Source organism: Lottia gigantea (assembly GCF_000327385.1).
Source record: "Lottia gigantea unplaced genomic scaffold LOTGIsca_54, whole genome shotgun sequence".
Lineage (NCBI taxonomy): Eukaryota > Metazoa > Mollusca > Gastropoda > Lottiidae > Lottia > Lottia gigantea.
In genome coordinates, this window is record NW_008709848.1 from 39,726 (window position 1) to 65,028 (window position 25,303).

A 25,303-nucleotide genomic window follows, 5' to 3' on the forward strand; every position below is an offset into this window, starting at 1 on the left:
ACTCAAATATTTCCAGTTTTCGAACAAGCTCAGATATCTGAAAAACCTGGTCACCAAAAAGGTTTGTAAATTTTTCAAGAAGTTGAATTCTTTCCTTGGTTGAGGCAGCTTGGTTAAACTGTTCTATTTGTTGTTTACTCGTTATTTTCTTCATACAGTTAAATATACCTTCAGTTGTAGGATACTGTACAAATTTACCCTCCACTAGTGCTGATATTGTATTAGAGAGTGAGGTGATAATCTTTACACCAAGGTTTTCAAGAGAATTCGATAACTGTGGATCTAAAGTGTCCATGTTTTTTCTTGAACTCAAAATAGACACTGAATCAACTTGGATGAGTTTGTTTTCTTTATGAAATGGTAGTAAATGTAAATGTGAAATCCATGATAACTGGAAAACATCCTCATTTTTGTGTATATATTTCCATACGACATTCAACCAATCAGTAATTTGTGGTGTGATCTCTTTATGCCTGAAACTGTTAATCTCTATACATTCTTGGAGTAATTCTGGAATATGCTCAGACATTAGTTGTTTAACTTGGAACCGATCTGAAATGCAAAGAACCAAGATAGCTTGAAAATCACATTTACTCAAAACAGAAATCGATCAAAAACTGAAATCAGTCTAGCTTGCTTATAAAACACAATCGGGTCCAAGGCAATAAAAGAATAATGTTTCATCAGCGTCAACCTCGTGATAATATTCTACATGCTCAGATGCTCAAATTAGATGCGGACACACAATATAGTCAATATAAAGAGTGATGACGATCCATATCATTAAAACAATGTTATAAATTGTGTGTTATAAACATTATATAAATGAAATTTGGAATACCTATCAGTTTTTGAGATATATCTAGCAGAAACCTTGATTCCATTCCCGGGAATAATTTCAAACTCTCTGCTTCACACAAGAATACAGTCTCTTCTTCAGCATCAAATATATTAAATTCACCATTAGCTAATGGCAATATCTTCAGATCTTGCAGTTTTTCGATATCATTAGATATGAAATATTCTAGTAGTTTCATCTTCTGATTGATGTCCATCAATTCAAATATATCATCATGATTAATCAAAAAAGAATGTAAACATGACGAATCAGATACTTCAATCCGGCCATGTGACTTTAAAGATTCCACAAAAACATCTGGAAGACAAGCTACATTCGTTTTCTTTAATAAATATACATCTTCTATAACCTTTAAAGTAGTATCTGGATATTCTTCCTTTACCAACACAGTAGCTTCTTTAGGTTTAATCCATTTTCCACCAGAAGCCTTGGTAAAGATGATGTTTTTCTCGTAGAGTTGTTTAAAAAGTGGTTTGATAAATATCTTCCAGTTTTCAGTAATCAATTCGGGTTTAGGAAACAATTTATATATTGTATTCGTGTCAATACCAGCTTTAGTCAAATATGTTAGCAATTCTGAATATACCATGGGCAAGATTTCCGTAGCCAAAATTTTGTTCCATTCTACAGCATTTTCTGAGTGACCAGTCCGATTTTCCTCTTCTGATGACATCCATTTAATATGATGACGATCTTGGCTCAAAGCAAAGAACCCATTGATATGAACTGGCAAGCCAGTAGGGCTAGTGCGTTCTAACGGTAGTGGTAAAAAGCAATATATGTGTCCTTTAAACTGTTCATCACAATTTGATAAGCATCCTGCTACACTGACATATGGACTATAAGACCATTCTTCATCATCTATTAATCTCTGTAGACCATCACTTACAGATCCTCCATGATAATGATTTACCACAATCCAATCTTTTGTATTTGTTTCTTCTGATAACCATTTCTTCCCTTCACATTTAATAGAAAGTTTCATATAATGGAAAAGATATTCATTAGCCAATTTCCCATTCAATTCTACAACTTGGTGTAAAAAATCTCCTCTCTGCTCACGAATATGATGAATGTCCTCTTCTTTCTTGGCAGATATCTGTACTCGATAAATCAAATCATTCTCTGATTCTTCAAACACTTCTATAAATTCAATTTTCTTTAAAAACAATAGAATAGATGGTGCCAAATCTTTAAATCCATGAAATATGTCTTGAATTTTCTCATATGTATACGTATCACGGGACAGTTTCGAAGGTTCTGTTCGCAATGGGAACCAAAACAATGTACCCTGGTATCCATCTTTGAAACAGAGCCTTGAAAATCCAAACTTATCGCCTATCAACTTTAATATTGTCCTCTGAGAATCTTTGTCGATCTTGCAAAGCTTCTTACTAAATACTACCTTTGATACACTGGCTAATGGGTTCATCACCATTACCTTGTCCCCACTTAGTATCAATGGAAAATCTGAAATAAAAACAATGACATCAATAAATAATGTTCAGTGAGAGGATGTGAGACCTATAACCATGTGAAGTGCGGGGATGTACATGTTCCTTTAGCAACAGTACGATGATTATTCACACCTAACCGTTGCTTGAACAATCCCATATTCTCGTCATTACAGAATAATAACCTTCCTTGGCAGACCATACGTCACCATTCGATATATCCAATCAGGAATCTCGTAATAATTGGAGTAAAAGGAAGGTGATTGAAAATGGCGACATTCATTGAATCATCGGAAACTGTTGCAGATTCCCACCAAAGGTACTAACACGTGTCCTTAATATTCATCAAAAATTTCAGAAAATTCTAACGCTTCCTTCCATTATAAATTAATTTTAAGTTTTCAGGTGGGATTTTCCCCGGTAACGAGATTTAAAAGAAAGTAAATTCGGTACTTCAAATTTTGCGTCTGGTTATTCAAACATTTCCCCGCAAAATGAATATAATTAATAAGTAAACTCTCTACCAATCAAAATTAATGACGAGAATATGGGATGATTGTGAGAGCAACGTAGAGATGATCATTATCATCGTACCGTTGCTAAAGGAACATGGGGGATGTAAGATTTTTAACCAGGTCCAGTGAGAATGTGAGATGTACGTTCAGGTGAGATGTGGCGATGTCGAATATTTAACAAGGTGAAGTGTCGGAGATATGAGATATGTAACTAGGTCCAGTGAGAATGTGAGATGTATGTTCAGGTGAAGTGCAGGAGGTTTAGCCAGGTGCAATGAGAATGTGGGATGTATGTTCAGGTACAGTGTGAGGGTGTGAGACCTATAACCAGTTGAAATGTGGGAATGTAAGACCTATAACTAGTTGAAATGTTGGGATGTGAGACCTATAACCAGTTGAAATGTGGGGACGTAAGACCTATAACTAGTTGAAATGTTGGGATGTAAGACCTATAACTAGTTGAAATGTTGGGATGTAAGACCTATAACTAGTTGAAATGTTGGGATGTAAGACCTATAACCAGTTGAAATGTTGGGATGTAAGACCTATAACCAGTTGAAATGTTGGGACGTAAGACCTATAACGAGCTGAAATGTTGGGATGTAAGACCTATAACTAGTTGAAATGTTGGGATGTAAGACCTATAACCAGTTGAAATGTTGGGATGTAAGACCTATAACTAGTTGAAATGTTGGGATGTAAGACCTATAACCAGTTGAAATGTTGGGATGTGAGACCTATAACCAGTTGAATTGTGGGGATGTAAGACCTATAACCAGTTGAAATGTTTGTATGTAAGACCTATAACTAGTTGAAATGTTTGTATGTAAGACCTATAACCAGTTGAAATGTTTGGATGTAAGACCTATAACTAGTTGAAATGTTGGGATGTAAGACCTATAACCAGTTGAAATGTTGGGGTGTAAGACCTATAACTTGTTGAAATGTTGGGATGTAAGACCTATAACCAGTTGAAATGTTGGGATGTGAGACCTATAACTAGTTGAAATCTGGGGATGTAAGACCTATAACCAGTTGAAATGTTGGGATGTAAGACCTATAACTTGTTGAAATGTTGGGATGTAAGACCTATAACCAGTTGAAATGTTGGGATGTGAGACCTATAACCAGTTGAAATGTGGGGATGTAAGACCTATAACCAGTTGAAATGTTGGGATGTAAGACCTATAACCAGTTGAAATGTTGGGATGTGAGACCTATAACCAGTTGAAATGTTGGGATGTGAGACCTATAACCAGTTGAAATGTTGGGATGTGAGACCTATAACCAGTTGAAATGTTGGGATGTAAGACCTATAACTAGTTGAAATGTTGGGATGTAAGACCTATAACTTGTTGAAATGTTGGGATGTAAGACCTATAACTTGTTGAAATGTTGGGATGTAAGACCTATAACCAGTTGAAATGTTGGGATGTGAGACCTATAACCAGTTGAAATGTTGGGATGTAAGACCTATAACCAGTTGCAATGTGGGGATGTAAGACCTATAACCAGTTGAAATGTCGGGATGTAAGACCTATAACCAGTTGAAATGTTGGGATGTGAGATCTATAACCAGTTGAAATGTTGGGATGTGAGACCTATAACTAGTTGAAATGTTGGGATGTAAGACCTATAACCAGTTGAAATATTGGGATGCAAGACCTATAACCAGTTGAAATGTTGGGATGTAAGACCTATAACCAGTTGAAATGTTGGGATGTGAGACCTATAAGCTGGTGAAGTGTGCGGATGTACGACTTATTATGTGTGTTCAGGTAAAGTGTGTGGATGTGAGCTCTATGTTCAGGTAAAGTGTGTGGATGTGAGCTCTATGTTCAGGTAAAGCGTGAGTATGTGAGGTGTATGTTCAGGTAAAGTGTGTGGATGTGAGGTGTATGTTCAGGTAAAGTGTGAGGATGTTAAGCCTATAGTGTGAGCACAGAGGGTCAAAGAAAATACGTGCACTTAATTACCTGTTAAGTGGAAAACAGATTTAAATCCTAATCCAAATCTACCAACTTTCAAAGGTTCCTTTTCTTTTTGACTACACTGTATGGCAGCAATACCTTTCCAATCTTTATCAGTAAATATGCCATTGTTGTATACACATAGAGCAGGTGCCTTGAAAGTAAACATTTATATACATTAGGCCTACAAGGAATTCTTAAAAGGGCAATAATTTTAAAAATTATAGTATGAGTACAATATTACATTGGAAAGAATTTTGTTCTTATATAACATTAGGCTTGGGTGGAAAATACATTTTTTCGATTTTGAATACTAGAAGAGTGTTTTAGGTGCTATCAGGTTCACAGAACACGAATCCGTTGAGTTTTTTTTCCATCCGATGTCTCAAGTTCGGTAAATTGCAATTTTGGGGGCTAATATAGTGCAATTAGCAGATTCTGGGCCACGATGTCCGCAATAATGCCTTGTTTTATATCATTTTACGGGTCGGGAAAGTCAAATTTGATGTCCAAATTGAACCATCATGTGTGTAGGGGGTTGGAATAGCGAAAAAGCTGACTTTTTTTAAATTCTGAAGACAATTGTGTTCACATTTCTCAATGCTCATTCCGACAATATTCAACCAAAGCTGGAGACTACCAATCCTTCAATTAACAGCGTTTAACACTAAATTCAATTCAATATGCCGAACAGAAGTATGTTCACATCAACAGTTATTTCTGATTCTGATTCATCGTGCTTAATCTTTGCATTTTTGATTGTCCGTTGACTTTGACTTTCGTCATTTGCGTACTTACTAAAACATGAAACGACCAGAAACGACTTTTGCAACCTACGTTTGTCAATTTTCGATGCAGTATTTCACCCTTAATCGAATGTCTGATAGCTGACGTTCCAGGGTATCTATGGCTTCATCCAACACCTGCCAGAAGTCGATCTTTTCCGGTACTGACGGATTCTAAATTGTCACATTTTATTTTTATTTCTGGGAGTTAATGGCCAAAAACGTCTCTGATACCACTCGAGGAGAGATCGCATTATTTATATTTGTTTTTCGTATACCAAAAAGGAATAATGATTATATCCCCAACTTCAGCATACACTTCCACACATCATCTGTACCAATCATTGTCAACATAGGCCGAAACTGCCAGTACTGATTGTTCGATTGGATATCAACATCTTATTGGGCTCTTGATGTTCCAGAAATGTTCTGGCTAGATGCTACAATTAGAACCAGACCAAAACAAAAAGATTTGATGGAAACCATAGTAAACTGTATGCTACGAAGTACTAGCCAGGTACACAATGCCGATGTGCTCACTAGGGCCATCTGAAACTGTGGGAAATGAATTTTCGCATGAAAAGCATGAATTGCAAAACTCTTCACTTTAGACAAAAATATTAAATTTGTCCACCATTGCGCCCCCTATACTCACTTCCTGTTTTCTACGTCAGATTTGACTTTTTCATACCCAAAAACCTATAGAAGGACATATTGCAAGGTATCATTGCGGCAATGGTCCGTCAAAATCGTCTTATTGGCTCTATTTCGGCCGCCATTTTGAATAAATTACTATTTACCGAACTAAAGCATCCTCTGAGCAAAAAAATCTCAACGGATTCGTGTTCAGCGACCCTGATAACACTCTTCTCCAGGTTTCGACCTCGGACCACCCAACCCTAATAACATTATCAATGAGACTTATAAATCGAGTATATATAAATTTATCATTTTTGACATCAAGTGTCCAAATCGCACAAAATTACGGTGGTTTTTTTGAATGCGAGTTAACATGAATAATGTTATAACGCTATTCATTGCTTGATTACCTGCATCGCAATTTTAATTGGTGTTTCTTTCCATGTCTTTTTAGAATATTTAATTTCTTCTTGTTTTTTACCAGTGTATAGAAACTTAACTTCTGTAGCTCCACCATCTTCAGCATTTTGTATCAGTTCCTATTTAAAATTAAAGATGGTCATTTAAATCATTGCTTCACCAGCTGATAGAGATCTGTTTCATCTTGCACACTTCAGATTCAATCAATACTCCGACGCTTTTATTGACATTCTCTTGGAAAGATAAACTTCTGAGAATTTGTGCGAAATTCTGCGACTCGTCTCAATTAATGATAAAGGCAAATATTGGTGCTGCATCTGAGGCTAATGGAGAATGACATTGCACGGCCTTGATCATTCGGCAATCACCGCCACTTTAGGGGGGTAATACTGACACTGCATTTGATCCAAAATATTGAGACCTTCGATTAACCAATTAAACAATTAATTATCATTTTGAATTCATATCTTACGTAGTTTTAATTGGCTTTATTTACAAACTCATCAAGAATCACATTATCGCGTGACAATCTGGATTTAAGTTATTTCAACACAATAGTAACAATACAAGTATATCAATATAAAACTTACCTTAATAATCTGTCCATCTGAATATTGTTCTAGTAGACGTTTCAATTGATCTATGATTGGAGCTAATACAATATCAGAGAAATCTTCATCCGATGTTTCATCTGATTCTAAATGATAAGAATATGAAAATTGTGCGTGATGGGACAATATTAACAGAGAAAAAAGCCATTATGGCTCATTTTTTACTTTCTTGGAATGCCTGTTTTCGCTATCGTACAATCCAACCAAATAGCTGCATTTACAAACTTTTCGTTATACAAGAAAGGCTGTTATTGCAGTCAAGGTACAAGACGAAGTAAGTAAGAGCTTGACATTTGCTCGAGTCAATTGAAGTTTATTTGGTCAGTCAGTACAAAGTACAATCAGTGACTTCACAACTCCATGTGTTCAATTTGTTGGGAATTGTGCTATTGTGTGATGTAGGTGCAATGCAATTAATGATTAAACAAATAATATATAGCATGCTCTTTTTCTTAATTAAGGCTGATGGTAATAATAGACTATTTAGTCACTGTAAATTTTCAAAATATATTCATCTATGTTGATCAACTCATGGTCGACCAGAGGTATCAAAAAAGTAACATACCCATGGTTGGTTTTCTTCGAATCAAAATATCCGGGATCTTGTTCAATTCAATGTTACTGAAACACACCAATAAGAAAGATCAGTCTATGAGAATCTGGATAAAGTACAGTGAACATGGCCACCATTTAAACACTGTAAAAACTGTGATTTCATGCAACAAGACAAACGGTCTACCGTGAATGTTTTTCTTTTGAGCTTCGAAACATATTATGGAATTGAATGGCAGCTATTATTTACCGGTACTATGTCCAGGCAATCCTCGACAGTTTCCGTGAAGCAGAATCTGTCTATATATTATATCATTTAGGTGTAGAGTTTTACAAGACTGAAGAAGCTACATTAGCAAAATCTTGATCGCATATTTTTGTTGTTGTAAGGTGTTATCATTATTTTGTATTAAACACCTGTATATTCATATAAACTCTGATTTACGATAATGGACCCCAGATCCAACCAGATCGAGACGAAATGTATAACATCGTCCAGTTCCATACTATAATGAGAGACATTCAGCACAATTCCACCAGCATTACTACAGGCCTCATCAGGTTACCCGATTCAACCAACTGCCTTATCATCATAGACAGAGACATGACACAACTAATCCTAAAGTGAAGATGCTATTTCAACTAATTCAGTGTCTTCACCATGCTTCTATAATTTCGAGTGGGTTTATATATAAAATAAATGATCTAAACTGGTTTGTAAAACCAGCTTTACAAACCCACCGGCTATCGAGGCAGTTAACAAATTATGGGCAACAGATGTGGCATTAGCACATAAGGAATTATTGATAATTTGATACATAGAAATGTGAAGAACATATTCCTCGAAGTCCACCTGCAAACAAGCTTCCACAGAGAAGCCATCACGCCACCGCCGCCACACCAAGACGGAAACGCACGCCATCACCAACACAGTTACCTGCAGCACCTCAAGCACCAAGCGATTACAAAGGGGGAGTATCTGAATAGACCAATTACAAAAAAACCTAAATATCCATCCAGCGTGGCTATCAAATTATACCTTTCGTTGCCACCTACGATTCTATAGCTAAAAATGCCTCTGTGACTGTCAAACGCTTTTATAAAGAATTCCAGGACGAATCATCTATACTAAACGTTTGCTTACAGAAGGAATAAAAATCTGAGTAATGTTCTTGTCGATGGTAAATTAGATCCCCTTTCATTAACTTCCTGAAGCATTCGCTTTGCATTTTTGAATTATTTGTTCATCTTGTAAATCTCTCCAGAAGTAGGTAACTTCTTATCAAATTGGTGTATTAAAATGCCGAAATGCATATTCTCTACTTGTTATCTGTTATAAAACCTTACACAAGATTGATCGTAAGAATATTTGTGGAACGGGGGTCATGCACCTTCCTCGGTACGAGTTAAAGTTAGATCACAGGTTTAAATTCAGATCGTTCAGACTTGTATATGTAATATAGTGTACAGGATTTTATGTTTCAGCACAGCTTTAATGGTTTACAAAATTACACACTAAACACATAGTCACAAATATACTAACAATCAACTCAAATCTGTTCACCCTGTTCTATCTTCTTTATACTTAACCCATTATAGTGAGCTTTTGTTCAACTCACCAATGTGATCTCATCACTCTGAACATTCTTACTTTTCTATCTTTTTGTGATTAAGCCTTTAGTTTTATTACAGAAAGGACTGTTTCAGTTTTTTTCTACCTGGTTTTGGCGGGAAATTTGTAGTTTTACTAATTTCTATCATATTCATATTTCATGGATTGTGTTTATGTCAGGATCATTTAAATCAGTTCTGGATTTTAAAGGTATGTTTGATATATAATATTCTGTATATTGAGCTCTGTAAGGTTTTGCAAGTTTATTAATAGGCATATAAGCAAAGTGTATGGCAGCCATTTTGCATTCTCAAAGTATTTTGCATATAGTTCCAGTTCAGTTTTAAGATTAGATTTGGTAATTGTTGTAAATATTTAGGGCCATATGCTGCGGTCGAACTTTAGCCGTACTTTAGTCAAACTCAGACTTTAGGTATGCTGCGCTCGATCTTTGATGTAAGTCATGCTTTACTCGAGCGTTTTGTGGACAAAACTAAAGTAAAGTCTAAGATAGGGTGGTAGCAGACTTTAGCCGTACTTTAAATACGTTTGCGATAGATATTGTACCCATGGAAAATTATTTCCAAGCATTACACCAAATTATAGATATTTACCATGTTCGAATGATGGCGTTCTGCATATTTTTGAAATGATTTCTGGTACAATACGTATATTTTAAAAATTCAGTACCAATGTAAAAGGGGTTCTTTAAAGTAAAGTGCTACGTAACAGTTCGAATCGTGCATATGCAACTTATTTCGAAAACGTGAAATCAGTTCCGTAATTTATCTTCTTTCGAAATTTCCACTGCACTTGTCAAACTCGAAGTGACATATTAATATCTACTTATTATTGAAATTTGCGGATTTGAGAAGTTCAAATTATGTATAACCAGAGAACTGTATCCCTTTAACTAACCTGACGTCGGCTGAGCCAAAGTGAAGCTATCTTGATGGAAATCGATATCGTTATCAAAATCATTCTGCAGAGGGTTCATTTGTGCCGGTATCATAGCACATATCTTCTGATTTGAATTACTAGAATCCATTGTCTCCACTATACCACCACCAGTTTTTTTTTCTCTCTTTTTTAACATCGCTACAGATTTTTTTTAGTAAAGACCCCACGGAAAAAGGCGTGAGAAACATGCCAAATTCTTGCTGTCCGTAAGTGTCCGATAAAAATGTATCAATCACTTTTTCTATTGACACATATATTCGAAATTAAATTATAATGCTTTGCGTTATCGTTGGTTTTCCGTACATACACAGAGGTAGTTAAACTTAGCAAAGATAAGTTAAAGTTGAAGCCATGCATACCGAAATGAATTAGTTACAAAGTCGAACTTTACAAAGTCTGACTTACCCGGAGTCTGACTTAGCGTTAAGTTCGAGCACAGCATACGGTCCTTAGTATTTTGGTTATTGCACATTATTATGGTAAAAATGTAGTTTTTAATATAAGTATTGATATTTCTCGGTTTAAGGTATTTCACCTTATTATTTGCTAGCTATCATAGTTAGTTTAAACTTCTGGGTATGTATTTTTGCATTTTGCATATTTCAGGGGTTTATTTTAGTTTTGTTCTAATAAAGTTTTGAAAATTCATCCACTGTGTGGTCATTCATTCGTTTTGACCCCCACCCGATAACATATATACCTGAATAATAGTATTCAGCAGCTTACTATTCTCATTAGCCTACTACTAAGGCACCTCGATACTGATTACATAATATTTCATACATAGTTTGGCTCAACGCCAACGGCGTATTTAGGCGGTACTTTTTGGGCCATGTCGAGACAGATTACGGTAACTATGGAGGATTGCCGAATCCACAAATCACAAATAGGATAGGACAATCTGACCTCAACAAACTTCATTGTCCATTGTATTATAATATTCTTTTAATTTATTTTGTAATAAAATTTGTAAGGAGGCCTATATTAGACTTTTGTTTTGTTTGTCAACAATAGCTATTTATCGAGGTTGTTAGGCTACAAGTTCTAACATGTAAATCAGTCACAATCCGATATAGTTGATTGGACACGGTTCAAGTCATTACAGTTTTAGGCCCTACTAATACTCATAGGCGTACCTACCTTCCTCCACATCTTCTTACATAATAGTTTATAGAATACAAATCGATAACCTATTTAACACTAACGGTTCTTTTCCGTGCTTCACAACGTTGTCTTGATCGTCGTACTAAATATTCGTGCAAAATTCTGCGAAAAGGGTGTGTGTGGTATGTGAAGAAAAAGAAAGTGGAAATTCATTTTTTAAAACAATAAAAACCACCGGGCTGAACTTAGAGTACACATTCAATTTCAACTAGCATACAGATTCAGATGTGACTTATTTTAAACTTAAATATTGTTAAAATAACTTGAATTTTTTTCATGAAAAATGCACGTAAGTATTCATTCAATTTCGCAAACACCTACATGTGTCTATCTCTCTTGGTCTTTGTAAGGTAGCCCATTTAAGACATATTTTTTATTATGGAAGGTGAAACTTACCAAAGTTAAACAGCAATTTAAAAGGCTTAGCCGTCATAGGAAAGTAGTCCTCATTCGAAATATCAAATCGCCAAGTTGCTGTCTCCCTTACTTTTTTGTACGGAGGCACTTGAAAGACATACATCAATCGACATATATATGACCTATATGAGAATATTAATCAGAATTTACGGGCAATTTGCGAGGATTAGCCGTCATAGGAACTTAATGAAATTCATACCATACTATCTCAAACTAGTCCCCTACTAATACTCATAGGCGTACCTACCTTCCTCCACATCTTCTTACATAATAGTTTATAGAATACAAATCGATAACCTATTTAACACTAACGGTTCTTTTCCGTGCTTCACAACGTTGTCTTGATCGTCGTACTAAATATTCGTGCAAAATTCTGCGAAAAGGGTGTGTGTGGTATGTGAAGAAAAAGAAAGTGAAAGTGGAAATTTATTTTTTAAAACAATAAAAAGCACCGGGCTGAACTTAGAGTACACATTCAATTTCAACTAGCATACAGATTCAGATGTGACTTATTTTAAACTTAAATATTGTTAAAATAACTTGAATTTTTTTCATGAAAAATGCACGTAAGTATTCATTCAATTTCGCAAACACCTACATGTTTCTATCTCTCTTGGTCTTTGTACGGTAGCCCATTTAAGACATATTTTTTATTATGGAAGGTGAAACTTACCAAAGTTAAACAGCAATTTAAAAGGCTTAGCCGTCATAGGAAAGTAGTCCTCATTCGAAATATCAAATCGCCAAATTGCTGTCTCCCTTACTTTTTTGTACGGAGGCACTTGAAAGACATACATCAATCGACATATATATGACCTATATGAGAATATTAATCAGAATTTACGGGCAATTTGCGAGGATTAGCCGTCATAGGAACTTAATGAAATTCATACCATACTATCTCAAACTAGTCCCCATGCGAAATATCAAATCACCATGCAAGTTGCTGTCTGTCTTACTTTTTGTACGGTGTCCAATTTAAGACATTAATCGACATATATATGACCAATATGAGCATATTACTCCGAGTTTCCAGGAAATTTGCGGAAACCTTTTCAAATTAATACCATACTATCTCACTCGAGATCTCAAATCGCTAAGTTGCTGTCTGTCTTACTTTTTGTACGGAGACCCATTAAAGATATACACTAATCGACATATTCTATGTAACATAATACTCAGAGTTTACGGGCAATTTGCGGGGCTTAGCCTTCATAGGAACATTTTGAAATTCATACCATATAATCTCACACTACTGGTTATTCTAAATATCAAATCACGAAGTTGCTGTCTCCCTTGCTTTTTGTACGGTGGCACATTAAAGACATACACCAATCGACATATATGAACTCTATGAACATATTACTGCGAGGCTTAGCAAAAATCCAGCTGAGAAAAAGAGGTCGTTATATAAAAAAAATAAGTAGAATGAAAGGGAAAATAATGTAATGGCAGCATTTGACTAGTGCTCATAAGTTTTCTTTTTTTTCTGGAATATATACCTAGGGCTTACTGACATGATACAAGTAAACGAACCCTTTGAGGAGGACAGAATTACGAACTAATTTCAAAACTACAGGAAAAGTGGAATTTCTACAATTTCTTTACAACAACTATCCACCTAAGAACAACAATCACAGACTGGCAGAAATCCCTTACACACTAGAACTGAATCAAATAAAAAAGCTTTACCAAAAAGCTGCAAAGCTAAGCCTTTAAAATCGCTGTTTAACTTTGGTAAGTTTCAGCTTCCATAAAAACAAATATGTCTTAAATGGGCCACCGTACAAAGACTAAGAGAGGTAGACACATGTAGCCGTTAACTGGATGAACGGGGTCTCCCTTTCTTCCAAGAATAAGGCCTGGGTTCGTTTCAATTCTAAGTTTGTGGATAAATGGACTTGGAATGGCGATCTCTATATCTACAAATTCCTGGATTCCCATAAAGTCTGTAGGACGAATTTGTGCTCTAGGTCCCAAAATTCCCCTACAATTATGCCACTAACATCCAATTTCCCAATGTATGCAGTTCCAAGGTTCGGATACAGGATACTAGGTTCTCCCTCAGAGATCGAAGCCAGAAAAGATTCAGTTTAATTGACTTAGTTTATAAACAAAGATATATGACATAACAAGTGTACATTATGGACAAATAACGATTTACAACGATACAACAAAGTTAACAAGAATACAGAAACATTTTCCCAACTTTTAACAAATGGGCGTCCTCCTAATCATAAAAATAAACTATTTCATTAATTCCCATTGAGGACGAGATTTCCCCAATTTAGTTGCTTTCTGGTGAAGAATGTAAATTCTCCCGTATAAAGCGTTTTTAAACCAAAATCCAACCCAAAGATAAAGGATTCAATTTAGAAGCCCAAAGCCGAGTAACGGCAAAGTTTGAAAGCATGAAATGGTCACCTGAAGCGAAATGATATTACGGCTAATTTCTAATGACTATATGCCAAATGACAAGTAAATACAAATGATATATGAAGTCACGTCAGCGCATGAGTGGGTCAAACTACCACAACTATATTACCATCGTGATTATAAGTTGAAATAATATACATTACATTTACACATCATTATCAAACAGGGATAATAACTACTAACTGAACTTACTTATGTTTATATAGGCTAGGCATGACAACATTAATATGATAATACTATTTTGATGCTAAAATATGCTATTGCTAAATTACATGTTAAAATACACCATTTCCATCCATTCTTACTAAAAATTGGTAAACCTTTGACATTAACTCATAATAAGAAGAGACACACATACCTTTCACTAATTAATGTAGAATTAATAGAAATCAGGTCCTGTCTCTCCAAAGCTGATATTCAAAAGTGTGGTATCCAACACAGGGTAGCTAGGGTAAGGATGAAGACAGCTCACCCCAGAGGACAGAGAGAAAGGTGAATCCCAAGATACAAATAGTAACAAAACAAAGGGTATTTACAGGTGATTGGCTTTTGCAGTGAACTGTGGCTAAAAGTAAACTAGTCTTAAAGTCAGTCACTGAACTGTTTAAAGGGACAGACACACTGAAAATAAAGCACACTGTCACACATATAGGTGTTTGCGAAATTGAATGAATACTTATGTGCATTTCTCAAAAAAAAAAATTTAAGTTATTATAACAATATTTAAGTTAAAAATAATTCACATTTTATATCGGGTCGATTTGCCGCGAATGTGTATGCTAGTTGAATGTGTACTCTTAAGTTCAACCCGGTATAACCGGAACCGACCTATGGATAGTATGTCTAGTAATTCGATTCTAAGTCCCCCCCCCCCCCCCCCCTAAAAAAAACATGGATGCAGCAGAGCTGTTATTTCAGAAAAAAAGGGGTCAGAATGGGGTAGTGTATAGGATTCATTTCGTTTTGTGTTGTGATTTTGTAATTCCTAAAAAAGTTCATAATTATGTACACAGCCACAAAATATAGCCAATGGCTTAAATATTTTACCCAATATTTGGGACGAAGGTTTGATTGTTCGAAGCGGGATCTTTGATCTTTCAGAGTAAGTAGAAATATATATTATATCCCAGTACTGTAGCAGTGAGAATCGGATTTTTTTCGTAGCCTAGCATTAATTTCATTCATCTTGATTTTAACTTTTATTATGGTAAACTTATGCTCAACACTCACGCACATAAGTCCATCAGAACAAGTCCATTCTTGAAATTCATCACATAGCCAGCAACCTGTTAGATATTATGGTTTTAATTTTTCTCAATTGTCATCTTACTCTTCAGTACTGTTTGATCAAAGATTTAAAAGATTAATTTTTGTGTGAATTGGTTTTTTAAATAGACCTATAAGATTGTAAAAAGTGCCGGAGTTAACTGTAAATTGTAAACCATTTTGGAGAACCACACGTGTAGTAAATAAAAAACAAGCATGATGTCTAAACATTACTGTCTGTAGTGTTTGTGTTTAGATTGATGTGTGACTGTGATGTGGAATTAACAGTATGTCCTTCCACAGAATTTCACATGGAGTTAATCCATCCAAGAGACCTCTAAAGAAAAAGGCTGTTAAAAAGAAACCACAATGGGATGTAAGTAATTTACAATGTTCAACTTCTTGACAGTCAGAAGGCTAACTCATTGCATAGGTTACTGCATTGCATTTCCCATCTCCATTTTCCCAATTAGGTGCTGAAGAGTGGGTTGTAAAACTCCATTCATTTATTTTAGGACACGCTTCATGATCTGACTACTTTCAAAGCCACAGATGAAGACTTGGTAAGTTTGATAGCCATGCAAGGGATTGTAAGAAGTTTTCTAAATTTATGATGTGTATCGGGGACACTGATAGCATCAATTTGCATCATTCCAACTTTCAATCAAGTGTCTGTGGTTCCTGCAATTCCACTAAAACTAAGTGTTTGATGATGTCACTAATAGCGAAGGGCCTTATATAATAAAGTACCGTATATTTTGTGATTAGTGAACTCATCAAACATTTCTTTTTTGTGGACTTGCAGAAACCACAGATGTCAGACTCAAAATCAATTATCCTGATGACTTTCTATAAATAGAAACTGGCTTATCTTTCACAATCTGCCCAAATTCTTTAAGAGAAGGAAACAATCAATCTTTGATAAATGCTGGAATAGAATTCTGTAAGCAATGTTTTCTACAACTTTCTAATTTCTAGATGAAAAAAAAAGTAAAATTAATATTAATTCATTAAATTTTAGGAGCGGAGAAAGACAGCTCACAAGTCCAAAAATCATATGACTTATAAGTTACAGCAAATGAGAAAAGGTAATTGTTTTTTTTTTATTTCATTGAGATCTATCTCTACACATTTTTAAGCTGATAATAGTAAATTATCTTTTCCAAGTTTCCATATAGTGTATCACTGTCCAAATGAGTGGTGGGAATTTTAGGAACATTGCCGTTAAGTCATGTAACAAAAGCATAGGCACAGGCAGAGTGGTGGAGTTAGTTGAATGATATCGTTACTAGACTTAACCACAGTTGTTTTTTTATTGTTTTATATTTTAGTGTATTTGACTATTGGGATACCAGTTTGAAATCATATATATTATATACCATATGAAGTACAACTACGAAATATCTTTACTGTTAATATAGTGCTCAATACATCAGTTGTAGAAACTGAGTAACAACATGTTTCAGTTTCAGTTTTGATAGTTATATCAGATAGTTTTATGTGTTTTATTACAGTTAATAAGAGAGAAGAAAATAATGGACAGATAACCCAGAATCAAGCTAGACAGTTAGCTATTATGAAGGAGATATTGTATGATCAGAGGCAATTAAAAAGTGTGTTAGATAAAACTGATAACATGATGTCTGTGGTAAAAGATTTATTTGGTGACGATCCTAAGGTGGGAAAATGGTTTTCAAGGTTTTTCTTATGATATAACATTTGTGATCAGTTACCTTCCTTGTCTATTAAAAGGAAATGAATATATTTCATTTTCATTGTACATTCCTATTTGTGTTGTTTGTTGTGTATTTTAAGCAGCTATGGTGTGGCACCAGGCAGGGTACATGCTTACTCTTCCTGACACATGATACCACTTTTCATCATGAAATACTTACTCAATGTTTCGCCAGTATGTTGTTTGGATTTCTAGTTTCGTTTTGCAGTTCGGAGTGTTAGTCTTTAATTTATTTACTTAGCATTTGTGATGTCTTTTTGTCAAGAATTAGCTTTTGATCTAAAATAATTATAAGAGAAGTAATTTCTATATCACATGTTTATCATGTTATAATTACTATTATTTTGTTTTCTGTAGAAATACAAAGGTTTCCCTAATGTTACATCAGCACCAAATGCTTCAGGAGACCATACCGATAGGTTTGTATTTATTATATTCATGATTGTAAAAGTACCAGGGTAAACTGTAAGATGTGATTTCTTGTATATTGATTCGAGATAATACCTTTGGATTTTTCAACCCAGTTTCCCCCTGTCAGTGATGCAGGTAAGAGGGGCTGACATGGAAAAAGCTTCTTGTCGTTCGGATGGGACAATAAACCGAGGGCCCCGTGTGCTACAGGCTGTGCACGTTAAAGATCCCTCGACAGTTGGAAATCGAAAAAGCGCAGGGTAATGCCTAAAAGCACTATTATTATATTAAAACAAGGATCCCTGAATTCCTTTATTTTTTTGGCCAGTGGTATTTTTTTTGAATAAAACCACTAAATTTGATTTGAGGGGTGAAAATATTTCATAAGAAAGACTTCCAAAGCATCTTGAAGTAGTAAAATCTCGCCCCTGTACCCTATATAGTAGCCTGTGACCCCCTTGACCTATTTTATATTTACTGCTGGGATCCAAGTTGAATTATAAAGAAAAACTTAGTATTTTTAGTCATTTCCACTAATAATTCATATGGATAAGTTTATGAATTGGATCATTTGATAAATTCACCAGAAATTCTAAATTTATTTATAGTATTACACATATTTAATCTGTTTTAGAAATACAAGTTTAGTGTCTGGTATGCCTGAAATATACACCAAGACTGAAGCTTTAAGTGATTCTGTTATGAATCCTACAGCTTTAAATGATCTACCAGATTCAGACTCGGGTAAAATTTTATAAGATTTTTAGAAATTTGATTTGAAAACTGGACACATTTCTGATGCTACTGTTTTGTTAAGGTTTGAGTAAAACCTCATGTTTGATAGAGCTTCAAATGGATTGAATCTGCTGTACTCTACTGACAATATTCATCTATTTATTTGTTATTCCATGTTTTTTCAGACGATGATGAAACTGACAATCCTCATCCTATAGTTTACCATCAACAGATGAATCTACATAGATTTCAACAGTTTCTGGCTAATGAAGAGAAAAACCAAACATTAAGTTCTATTGGTGGTCAGGCTCAACTTAGTCATAACGAAATAGGTCCAACACAAAGTACACAGATTCAAGGTATAAACCATTTCAATAGAAAGTCTGAACTATTGTCTGACCTAGTTAGTTGCTATATTGAAATTTGCTAATTTTTCCCAAGTGAATTTGAATATAAACTTCAAGACAATACTTACAATCCCAGAATGACTTTGCATTGGTAAAAATATAATTTTTTTCAAGTTTACATTGAATAGACACACACTTCCCTCCCAAAAATTAAAATTTCAACATAAAATCGTCCTCTGTAATGACAAATTTCAGAGTAATAATGTCTGCTGATATTTATATTTTCTTCAATGCAAAGTCATTCTTAGACTAACAATACTATTTTAAAGCTAATATTCCCATTCTTATGAAAACAATCTGTAAAATTTGATATACCAACAAACTTATTTAGACAAAAAGACATTTAATGAATCTGTGTATAAAATGTATATCATATATCAGTGTGAGCAAACCACTGAACAATATTGAGCATGTTAAGCATAGAATTAGCTCTTGTAAATGTACATTTCTCTTTTTTCCATTGTTTAAGAAATACAGATCCAAAAATAGCCCAAAATTTCGGAAGAAACATTTGATTTACTTCATTGATCTGCAATTGAACTCTGAGAAAACTGAGTCTTGTATACCTTCTTTGTGAAAATAGCTGTAATTTTTACCTTATTTCTAGGAAATAGTGGATTTGAAACACCACCAAATGAAGCAAATGATTCGATGGAAATTCACCGCCCACCAAGATCAGCTATTAATGATACTAACAAAGTGAGGAAAATCAAAAGTCGTATTCGAGACACCTCAACTAGTTCTGCTGACACATCTCAAACACAAGCCATGAATCTCACTGATATGAGAAAGGTCAGTTTTGAAATTTGGATCAGGCTAATTAAAACAAGACAAAACTTTCATTTTGGCTATGTTAAAAATAAAAGCTAATAAGAAAATGGAACGAAAGTTTGGTCTAATTTGTATGCCCATTTTTAGTTGGTGGACAAAATTTGTGAAAACAATTGATATTTGTATCTGCAGAAAAAATGACTATTAGAATTTGGACTGTTTGTTGAGGTATTAATGATAAAAAAAGATCAGATAGATGTGATCTTCAAACACCATTACATTACAGGCCAGTGTTTTTAAGCATATATGACTGGTGCATTACAGATCAACAGTCTATATATTAGATCTATATTTATAAAGTAGAATTATTTCATTTTATTATTTTTGCATTACAGGTATTAGAAAGTTTACAAGATGAAATTGCTGAATTTGAGAAACAAACAGGAACTAAAATTCCTGCTGAAAAACAACGTTCAGATACATTTACAGGATACACTGTGGCGCTAGTTGATTCTGTTTCAAAACTAGCTCGATATTTGAGAGAGGTAAGAATAGAAAAATTTTGCTTGAAATCTTAGAAAAGCATTTTGTTATATTTTATATATTTACTATTTGTACAGTGATAAAATACTATGATTAAATTGCACTTCATTCAGCGTTTAGGCATGATTCCTTTGTAGGTTAAGAAAATGAAATTCTTGAATTAATTGTGTATTGAAATGAATAATAATGAAATATTTTGACTATCTTCAGATTTTTCATGATGTAACTGGTGGAAAATTTTATGACATCTTTTGAAAATGAGAATAATACATTGCACATTATTTTAAGAAACGTCAAAAATAACGTCTTTAAATTTTTCAACACAGATTATCTGTCTTGTCTCTTGATGCAGGTAGGAGAGAGGCTTATAATCTAATTGTTCAGTGTAACAGTAAACTTAGGGTCTGTGTACTAAGGTTCTACTCCCCCTCTCATTTATTATAGACTGATAGAAGATTACAAGCTGAAATAACAGTGCGAGAACAACTCACACAAGATGTTCATCAGATGAGAACTATTATTGATGCTTTAACTTCTGTAAGTTTCCTTATGTTTATATACAGGATATTTTAATGATATGAATATGATATATATTATGTTTTATAGGGAGGATATTATTCTTTATGAGTTATAATATGTTATATATATTTCATGAAATATATTCCTTAATTTTTATGAAATATTTTAAAATATTTCATTATATTTTATTGAAGATATATTAATGAATTATATTACATTATTTTTATGAATTATATTATATTTTATGAATTATATTTCATTATACTTATGAAATATTATATTATATTTTATGGAAGATATATTTATGAATTATATATTTTATGAAGTATATATTTTATGAAGTATATTCCATTATATTTATGAATTGTTTTACGTTATTTTTATAAAATATTTTATTTTCTAAGGTCACTTTTACATTTTAAAGGATACTTTTGAATTATTTTATTACATTTTATGAATTAAATGCAAACAGAACTGATTCGGCCTTTGGACCTTCTCAGTGAAGTGCTGATACTGGAGTTGAGGTTTGGCTACATGGCCGAATTATATTATTTTTTATTTGTCTGAAGGATATTATTGTAACCCAAGAAGAATATGGAAGATCGCAAGGTGACTTTCTACGCTATAGACAACAAACTGAACAAGAACTGGCTTTATTGAAGGTACTTTATTTTACTAGTATTAGCATGCAGCATTTATTATTAATTCTATGGGAAGAAACTGGAATTTATCTCCTGTCTTAATGATGATGCCAAGAATTATGAATGCAATGCCAACATTTTTATGGCTGTAAGAAAACTAATGAATTGGAATATGTTAAGAGGTTGACAAATCCAGGATTGAATAGTATTTGTCAAGTCAAATGATCATTCAAAAAATTAGATTGTATTGATGGTTGGAAAAAAAAATTAAATTCATTAATTATTTTTGTGTTTCAGGCAGCATTATATGGTATTAAAGGTCCCATTCCAACACCACAATTGTTGAATTCGACACGAACACCCCCTCAACATCACCCAGGTCTGTATGTTATCTATTCCCACAATCCTGGCTGTCATAAGATGGGTTATATTCAGACACAGATCAATGCAATGCAATTTTCCTAAGCTAATAAAGTTCTTAAAATCATATGTCATATTTGTCTTCATATCTACCAGTCTGAGGAGATTCAAGTGTTATACAGTTTTAACAGTGCTGATTTAAAATGATGAAACTAATTGATTGTTTGTATCTATTGGGTTGAATCAGTTCATAACCAGTAGATCTTCAAAATTTTCATGTCATGATTTTGTTTTAGATATGCATTTCACTGATCAACATCAAAATCCTGAAACAAGTCATTTAAATGCTGCTTCATCCTTACCTCAACCCAATATAGAACAACTACCATTAAACCTAAGATCTTCTATACCTAGTCATTTACATGATGATGAGGCTATTTTATTATCTCCACCAGTTCGTAAGACTAGAGTTCATGATCAACTTCCTCAAACAACCCACCAAACATCAACTCAACCTTTACCATTTCAACAAAGTGAGTTTTCTAATTCTCATGGGTAGCACTCGATGGGAGAGTTCTTAGAAGGTTCCGTCTATTCTATTTCTGCTCCAATCGAATGGTATGAATGCAGATGTCACATTCAAAATTTTTCATCTATTTCCTTCTTCGCCATTTTGAATTCTGTTTACACCTACTATGTTTTCAGCAGACTGAACTTTGTCCCTACTTGCTATCCTGAACGTGCAGAAGTCACAAATCTATCAGCCCCATGTATTAAAAATTTAAATGCTATGTTCAAAATATTATCAGTGCCAACTCAGGGTTAGATGTGTCTGTACAAATCCATCTTCACATTTCTTTAAGGTATCACAAGTAACTGCACAAGAAAACAAAACCACTCACTCTTGGCATTTATGTTTTAAGTTGAAACATAACAAAAACTTTAAATGTTTTACTATAGATTTTCCCATTTTATTCTGCAGATCGACAAACATCATTGATTGATTTACCATCACTAGCTAACAGTCAACCAACTTCTACAACATCTACTCTTCATCCATCTGTTGTTAATGTTCCTAGACCTATATCATTAGCCCAGAGACAACAGAACAGCCAACTTGAAGCATTTAGTGAATTATCCAGACCATCTAATGGTGTTTCACAAGGACAACAAAATGGTTCACCACACAGACAGCATGTTGAACTGATGGCAATGCAAGGTGGTCAACAACAGAATGTAATACAGAATGGACAATACAGAAGTTTACCAGGGCAGGTAATGCTACATGGGCAACCAGACACACAAAGTCAAAATCAAAGCTTGTCACAATCACAGATTCCACAGAATTCTGATTTCATGGCCTCTCTAGCATCCAGGCATCCAAATGTATCATTTCAAGGTACACAGAGAAATCCAATGAAGGAAGAAGGGATGAAGACACAGATTGCAGAATTAAATAAACAGCATGAAGAGGCTCAGAAACGACTGCATGTTTTACTTGTTCAGCAGCAACAACAGAAAGTGTTATTGCAGCAAGACCAGCATCAGCGTCAACTTGGACGTGGACATGATCAAGTATTTCAAGAGCTTGAAGCATCTACAGCCTCTGGACAACTGAGTCAATCACTGCTGAACCAACAAAAAGATCTGATCAAGCAACAACAAGAAATAGCCCATTTACTAGAGAGACAGTCAGAAAGCTTTGCTAATCAAAATAATAACAATGCAGATATTAATAATGCTTTTACACAACAGGAAATGTTACAGCAACAAGAATATGTGATGAGACAAATGCATGAACAGATGAAACGAATCCAAGATCAGCAACAATCAATGGGTTTTGATATTCACAAGGCTGAGTTACAGCAAGAAACTGCTTTAACTCCACCTAAAAGAGATCAGCCACAGGTAAGTTGATATAGATTTTGAGCTTTGTCTGCATGAGCCATCTGATTGAGTATCAGAGCTTGGCTTAGAGCTAGCTTGTGTGAATGCAGCAGTTGCATATTCTTTGCTTAGACATGCTGCCTCTGTAATTTTCCATCCTATTATAAATCTGCTGATTGTAAAATGCAACAATTTGTGTATGAGGGAGGTGCATGTTTGTTCAGTTGACATGCATTTTGCCATATCGATAATTTTTTAATAATTTTGTTTAAAAAAATATAAAACAACATGAAACTAGAAATTGGATGATTAGATTAGATTCTAAAATGACATTTTATATAATTTACAGGGTGACAGTCCATTTTCACCACCAATCTCACCAATATCTCAACAATCTGATAATTATGTTACTTTACAGAATCAATATCTCACTAGGCAGGTAGGATCAGGTTATTCCACTTTTCATTCATATAAATGACAAATGCAAATGAAACAGCAACACAGATAGAAATGAGAATTTGTTTGAAAATTGAAGCATTTTGGAGGTATTAGAATTGAAGTGAAGTTTAAACCGTCAAATTGAAGTGAAGTTAAAACCGGCACAAAAGCTAAAAAATATATATTATGATATGTATTTTTGATGTATATATTTACACACACAAAAGTAGAATATCATGACTTTTTATCATTGTTTATTGTATTGTTACTATGCCTTGAAAATATGGAATTGAAACATGTTGGCAGTAAATATTAACTATGTTTTACAGTGTTATTGATCTACTTTAACTATATATATATATTTTTTTTATCTTATCTTTGTTATTATCTTTTTCAGCCTACAAGTAGAATACAAGTTTCAATACCAAAAGTAGATTTTGATAAATCATTTTAGATGGCCATATGTCTATCAACCATTAATAATCTCTGATATAAATATTTATTAATATTATGCCATTTGTCTTAAAATGTCTTCAGGTCCATAGAAATATAAGGTTCCATCCCAGAAAATTCATGTGAAAATGACCTACTATTCAGACTAAAAGTTCGGTCAAATCTCATTTACAAAAAATGTTGCTTAAAATCACTTCCAGCCATGTCATATGTTATGTCAATTTTTTTGTACATTTGTATAATTTAGACTATGATCTAGTTTATGTCAGACTGAATATATGTAAAAAGCTTTGTATTCTGTATTTATCTAGTTTGTATTATAGTGTTAAATTTAATTGAATATTTTAACTTATACTGTGATTTTTTGTGTCTTTTTCTTTAGTAACATAAAGAGTTATAAATTAATGCTGGAGCTATTAACAAAAAAAACCAACATATTTATCAGAATGAGATAAACATTTAATTGTTTCTTTGTGCCCGGAAGAGACACAACCAGTTCAGAACTCTCCAATCAGCACTGCCCTGTACATAAGTAATAAAGGACTTAGCTGAACTTCATATTTCAATCAAGAGAGAATAAAAACAATCAGGACAGTAAACAATTATGAATTTATTCTTAGTTTGCATGTATGATACTGAGTGAAGAAATAATAATACTACAGAAATAATAATACTACTACTGATAATGCTCGAGTACAGAAAACAAAGCATAACACTAAAGCTAGGTTCAACATGGGACGATA

General features: G+C 33.9%; 2 protein-coding genes across 2 annotated transcripts in view; one reads left to right on the forward strand and one right to left on the reverse strand.

The window, feature by feature from the left end:
- Positions 1-10,513, reverse strand: part of LOTGIDRAFT_165825 (hypothetical protein) — a gene marked incomplete at both ends in the record, with an annotated part of 15,558 nt that extends 5,045 nt beyond the window's left edge. The window contains 6 exons of the mRNA XM_009062870.1: positions 169-552; positions 842-2,329; positions 4,805-4,952; positions 6,633-6,761; positions 7,233-7,339; positions 10,336-10,513. Of these exons, the coding sequence (XP_009061118.1) occupies positions 169-552; positions 842-2,329; positions 4,805-4,952; positions 6,633-6,761; positions 7,233-7,339; positions 10,336-10,513 (2,434 nt within the window). The remainder of the gene's footprint in view (positions 1-168; positions 553-841; positions 2,330-4,804; positions 4,953-6,632; positions 6,762-7,232; positions 7,340-10,335) is intronic.
- A 4,908-nt stretch (positions 10,514-15,421) lies between these two features.
- LOTGIDRAFT_234670 (hypothetical protein) lies at positions 15,422-24,920 on the forward strand. Its single transcript, XM_009062871.1, has 17 exons — positions 15,422-15,496; positions 15,917-16,036; positions 16,176-16,223; positions 16,682-16,748; positions 17,175-17,338; positions 17,753-17,814; positions 18,441-18,550; positions 18,727-18,900; positions 19,556-19,740; positions 20,115-20,264; positions 20,707-20,799; positions 21,351-21,443; positions 21,720-21,801; positions 22,079-22,315; positions 22,765-23,690; positions 24,019-24,108; positions 24,505-24,920. Exons 2-17 carry the CDS (start codon positions 15,950-15,952, stop codon positions 24,559-24,561), a joined length of 2,625 nt encoding a protein of 874 aa, XP_009061119.1. The 5' UTR covers positions 15,422-15,496; positions 15,917-15,949; the 3' UTR covers positions 24,562-24,920.
- The last annotated feature ends 383 nt before the right edge of the window (positions 24,921-25,303 follow it).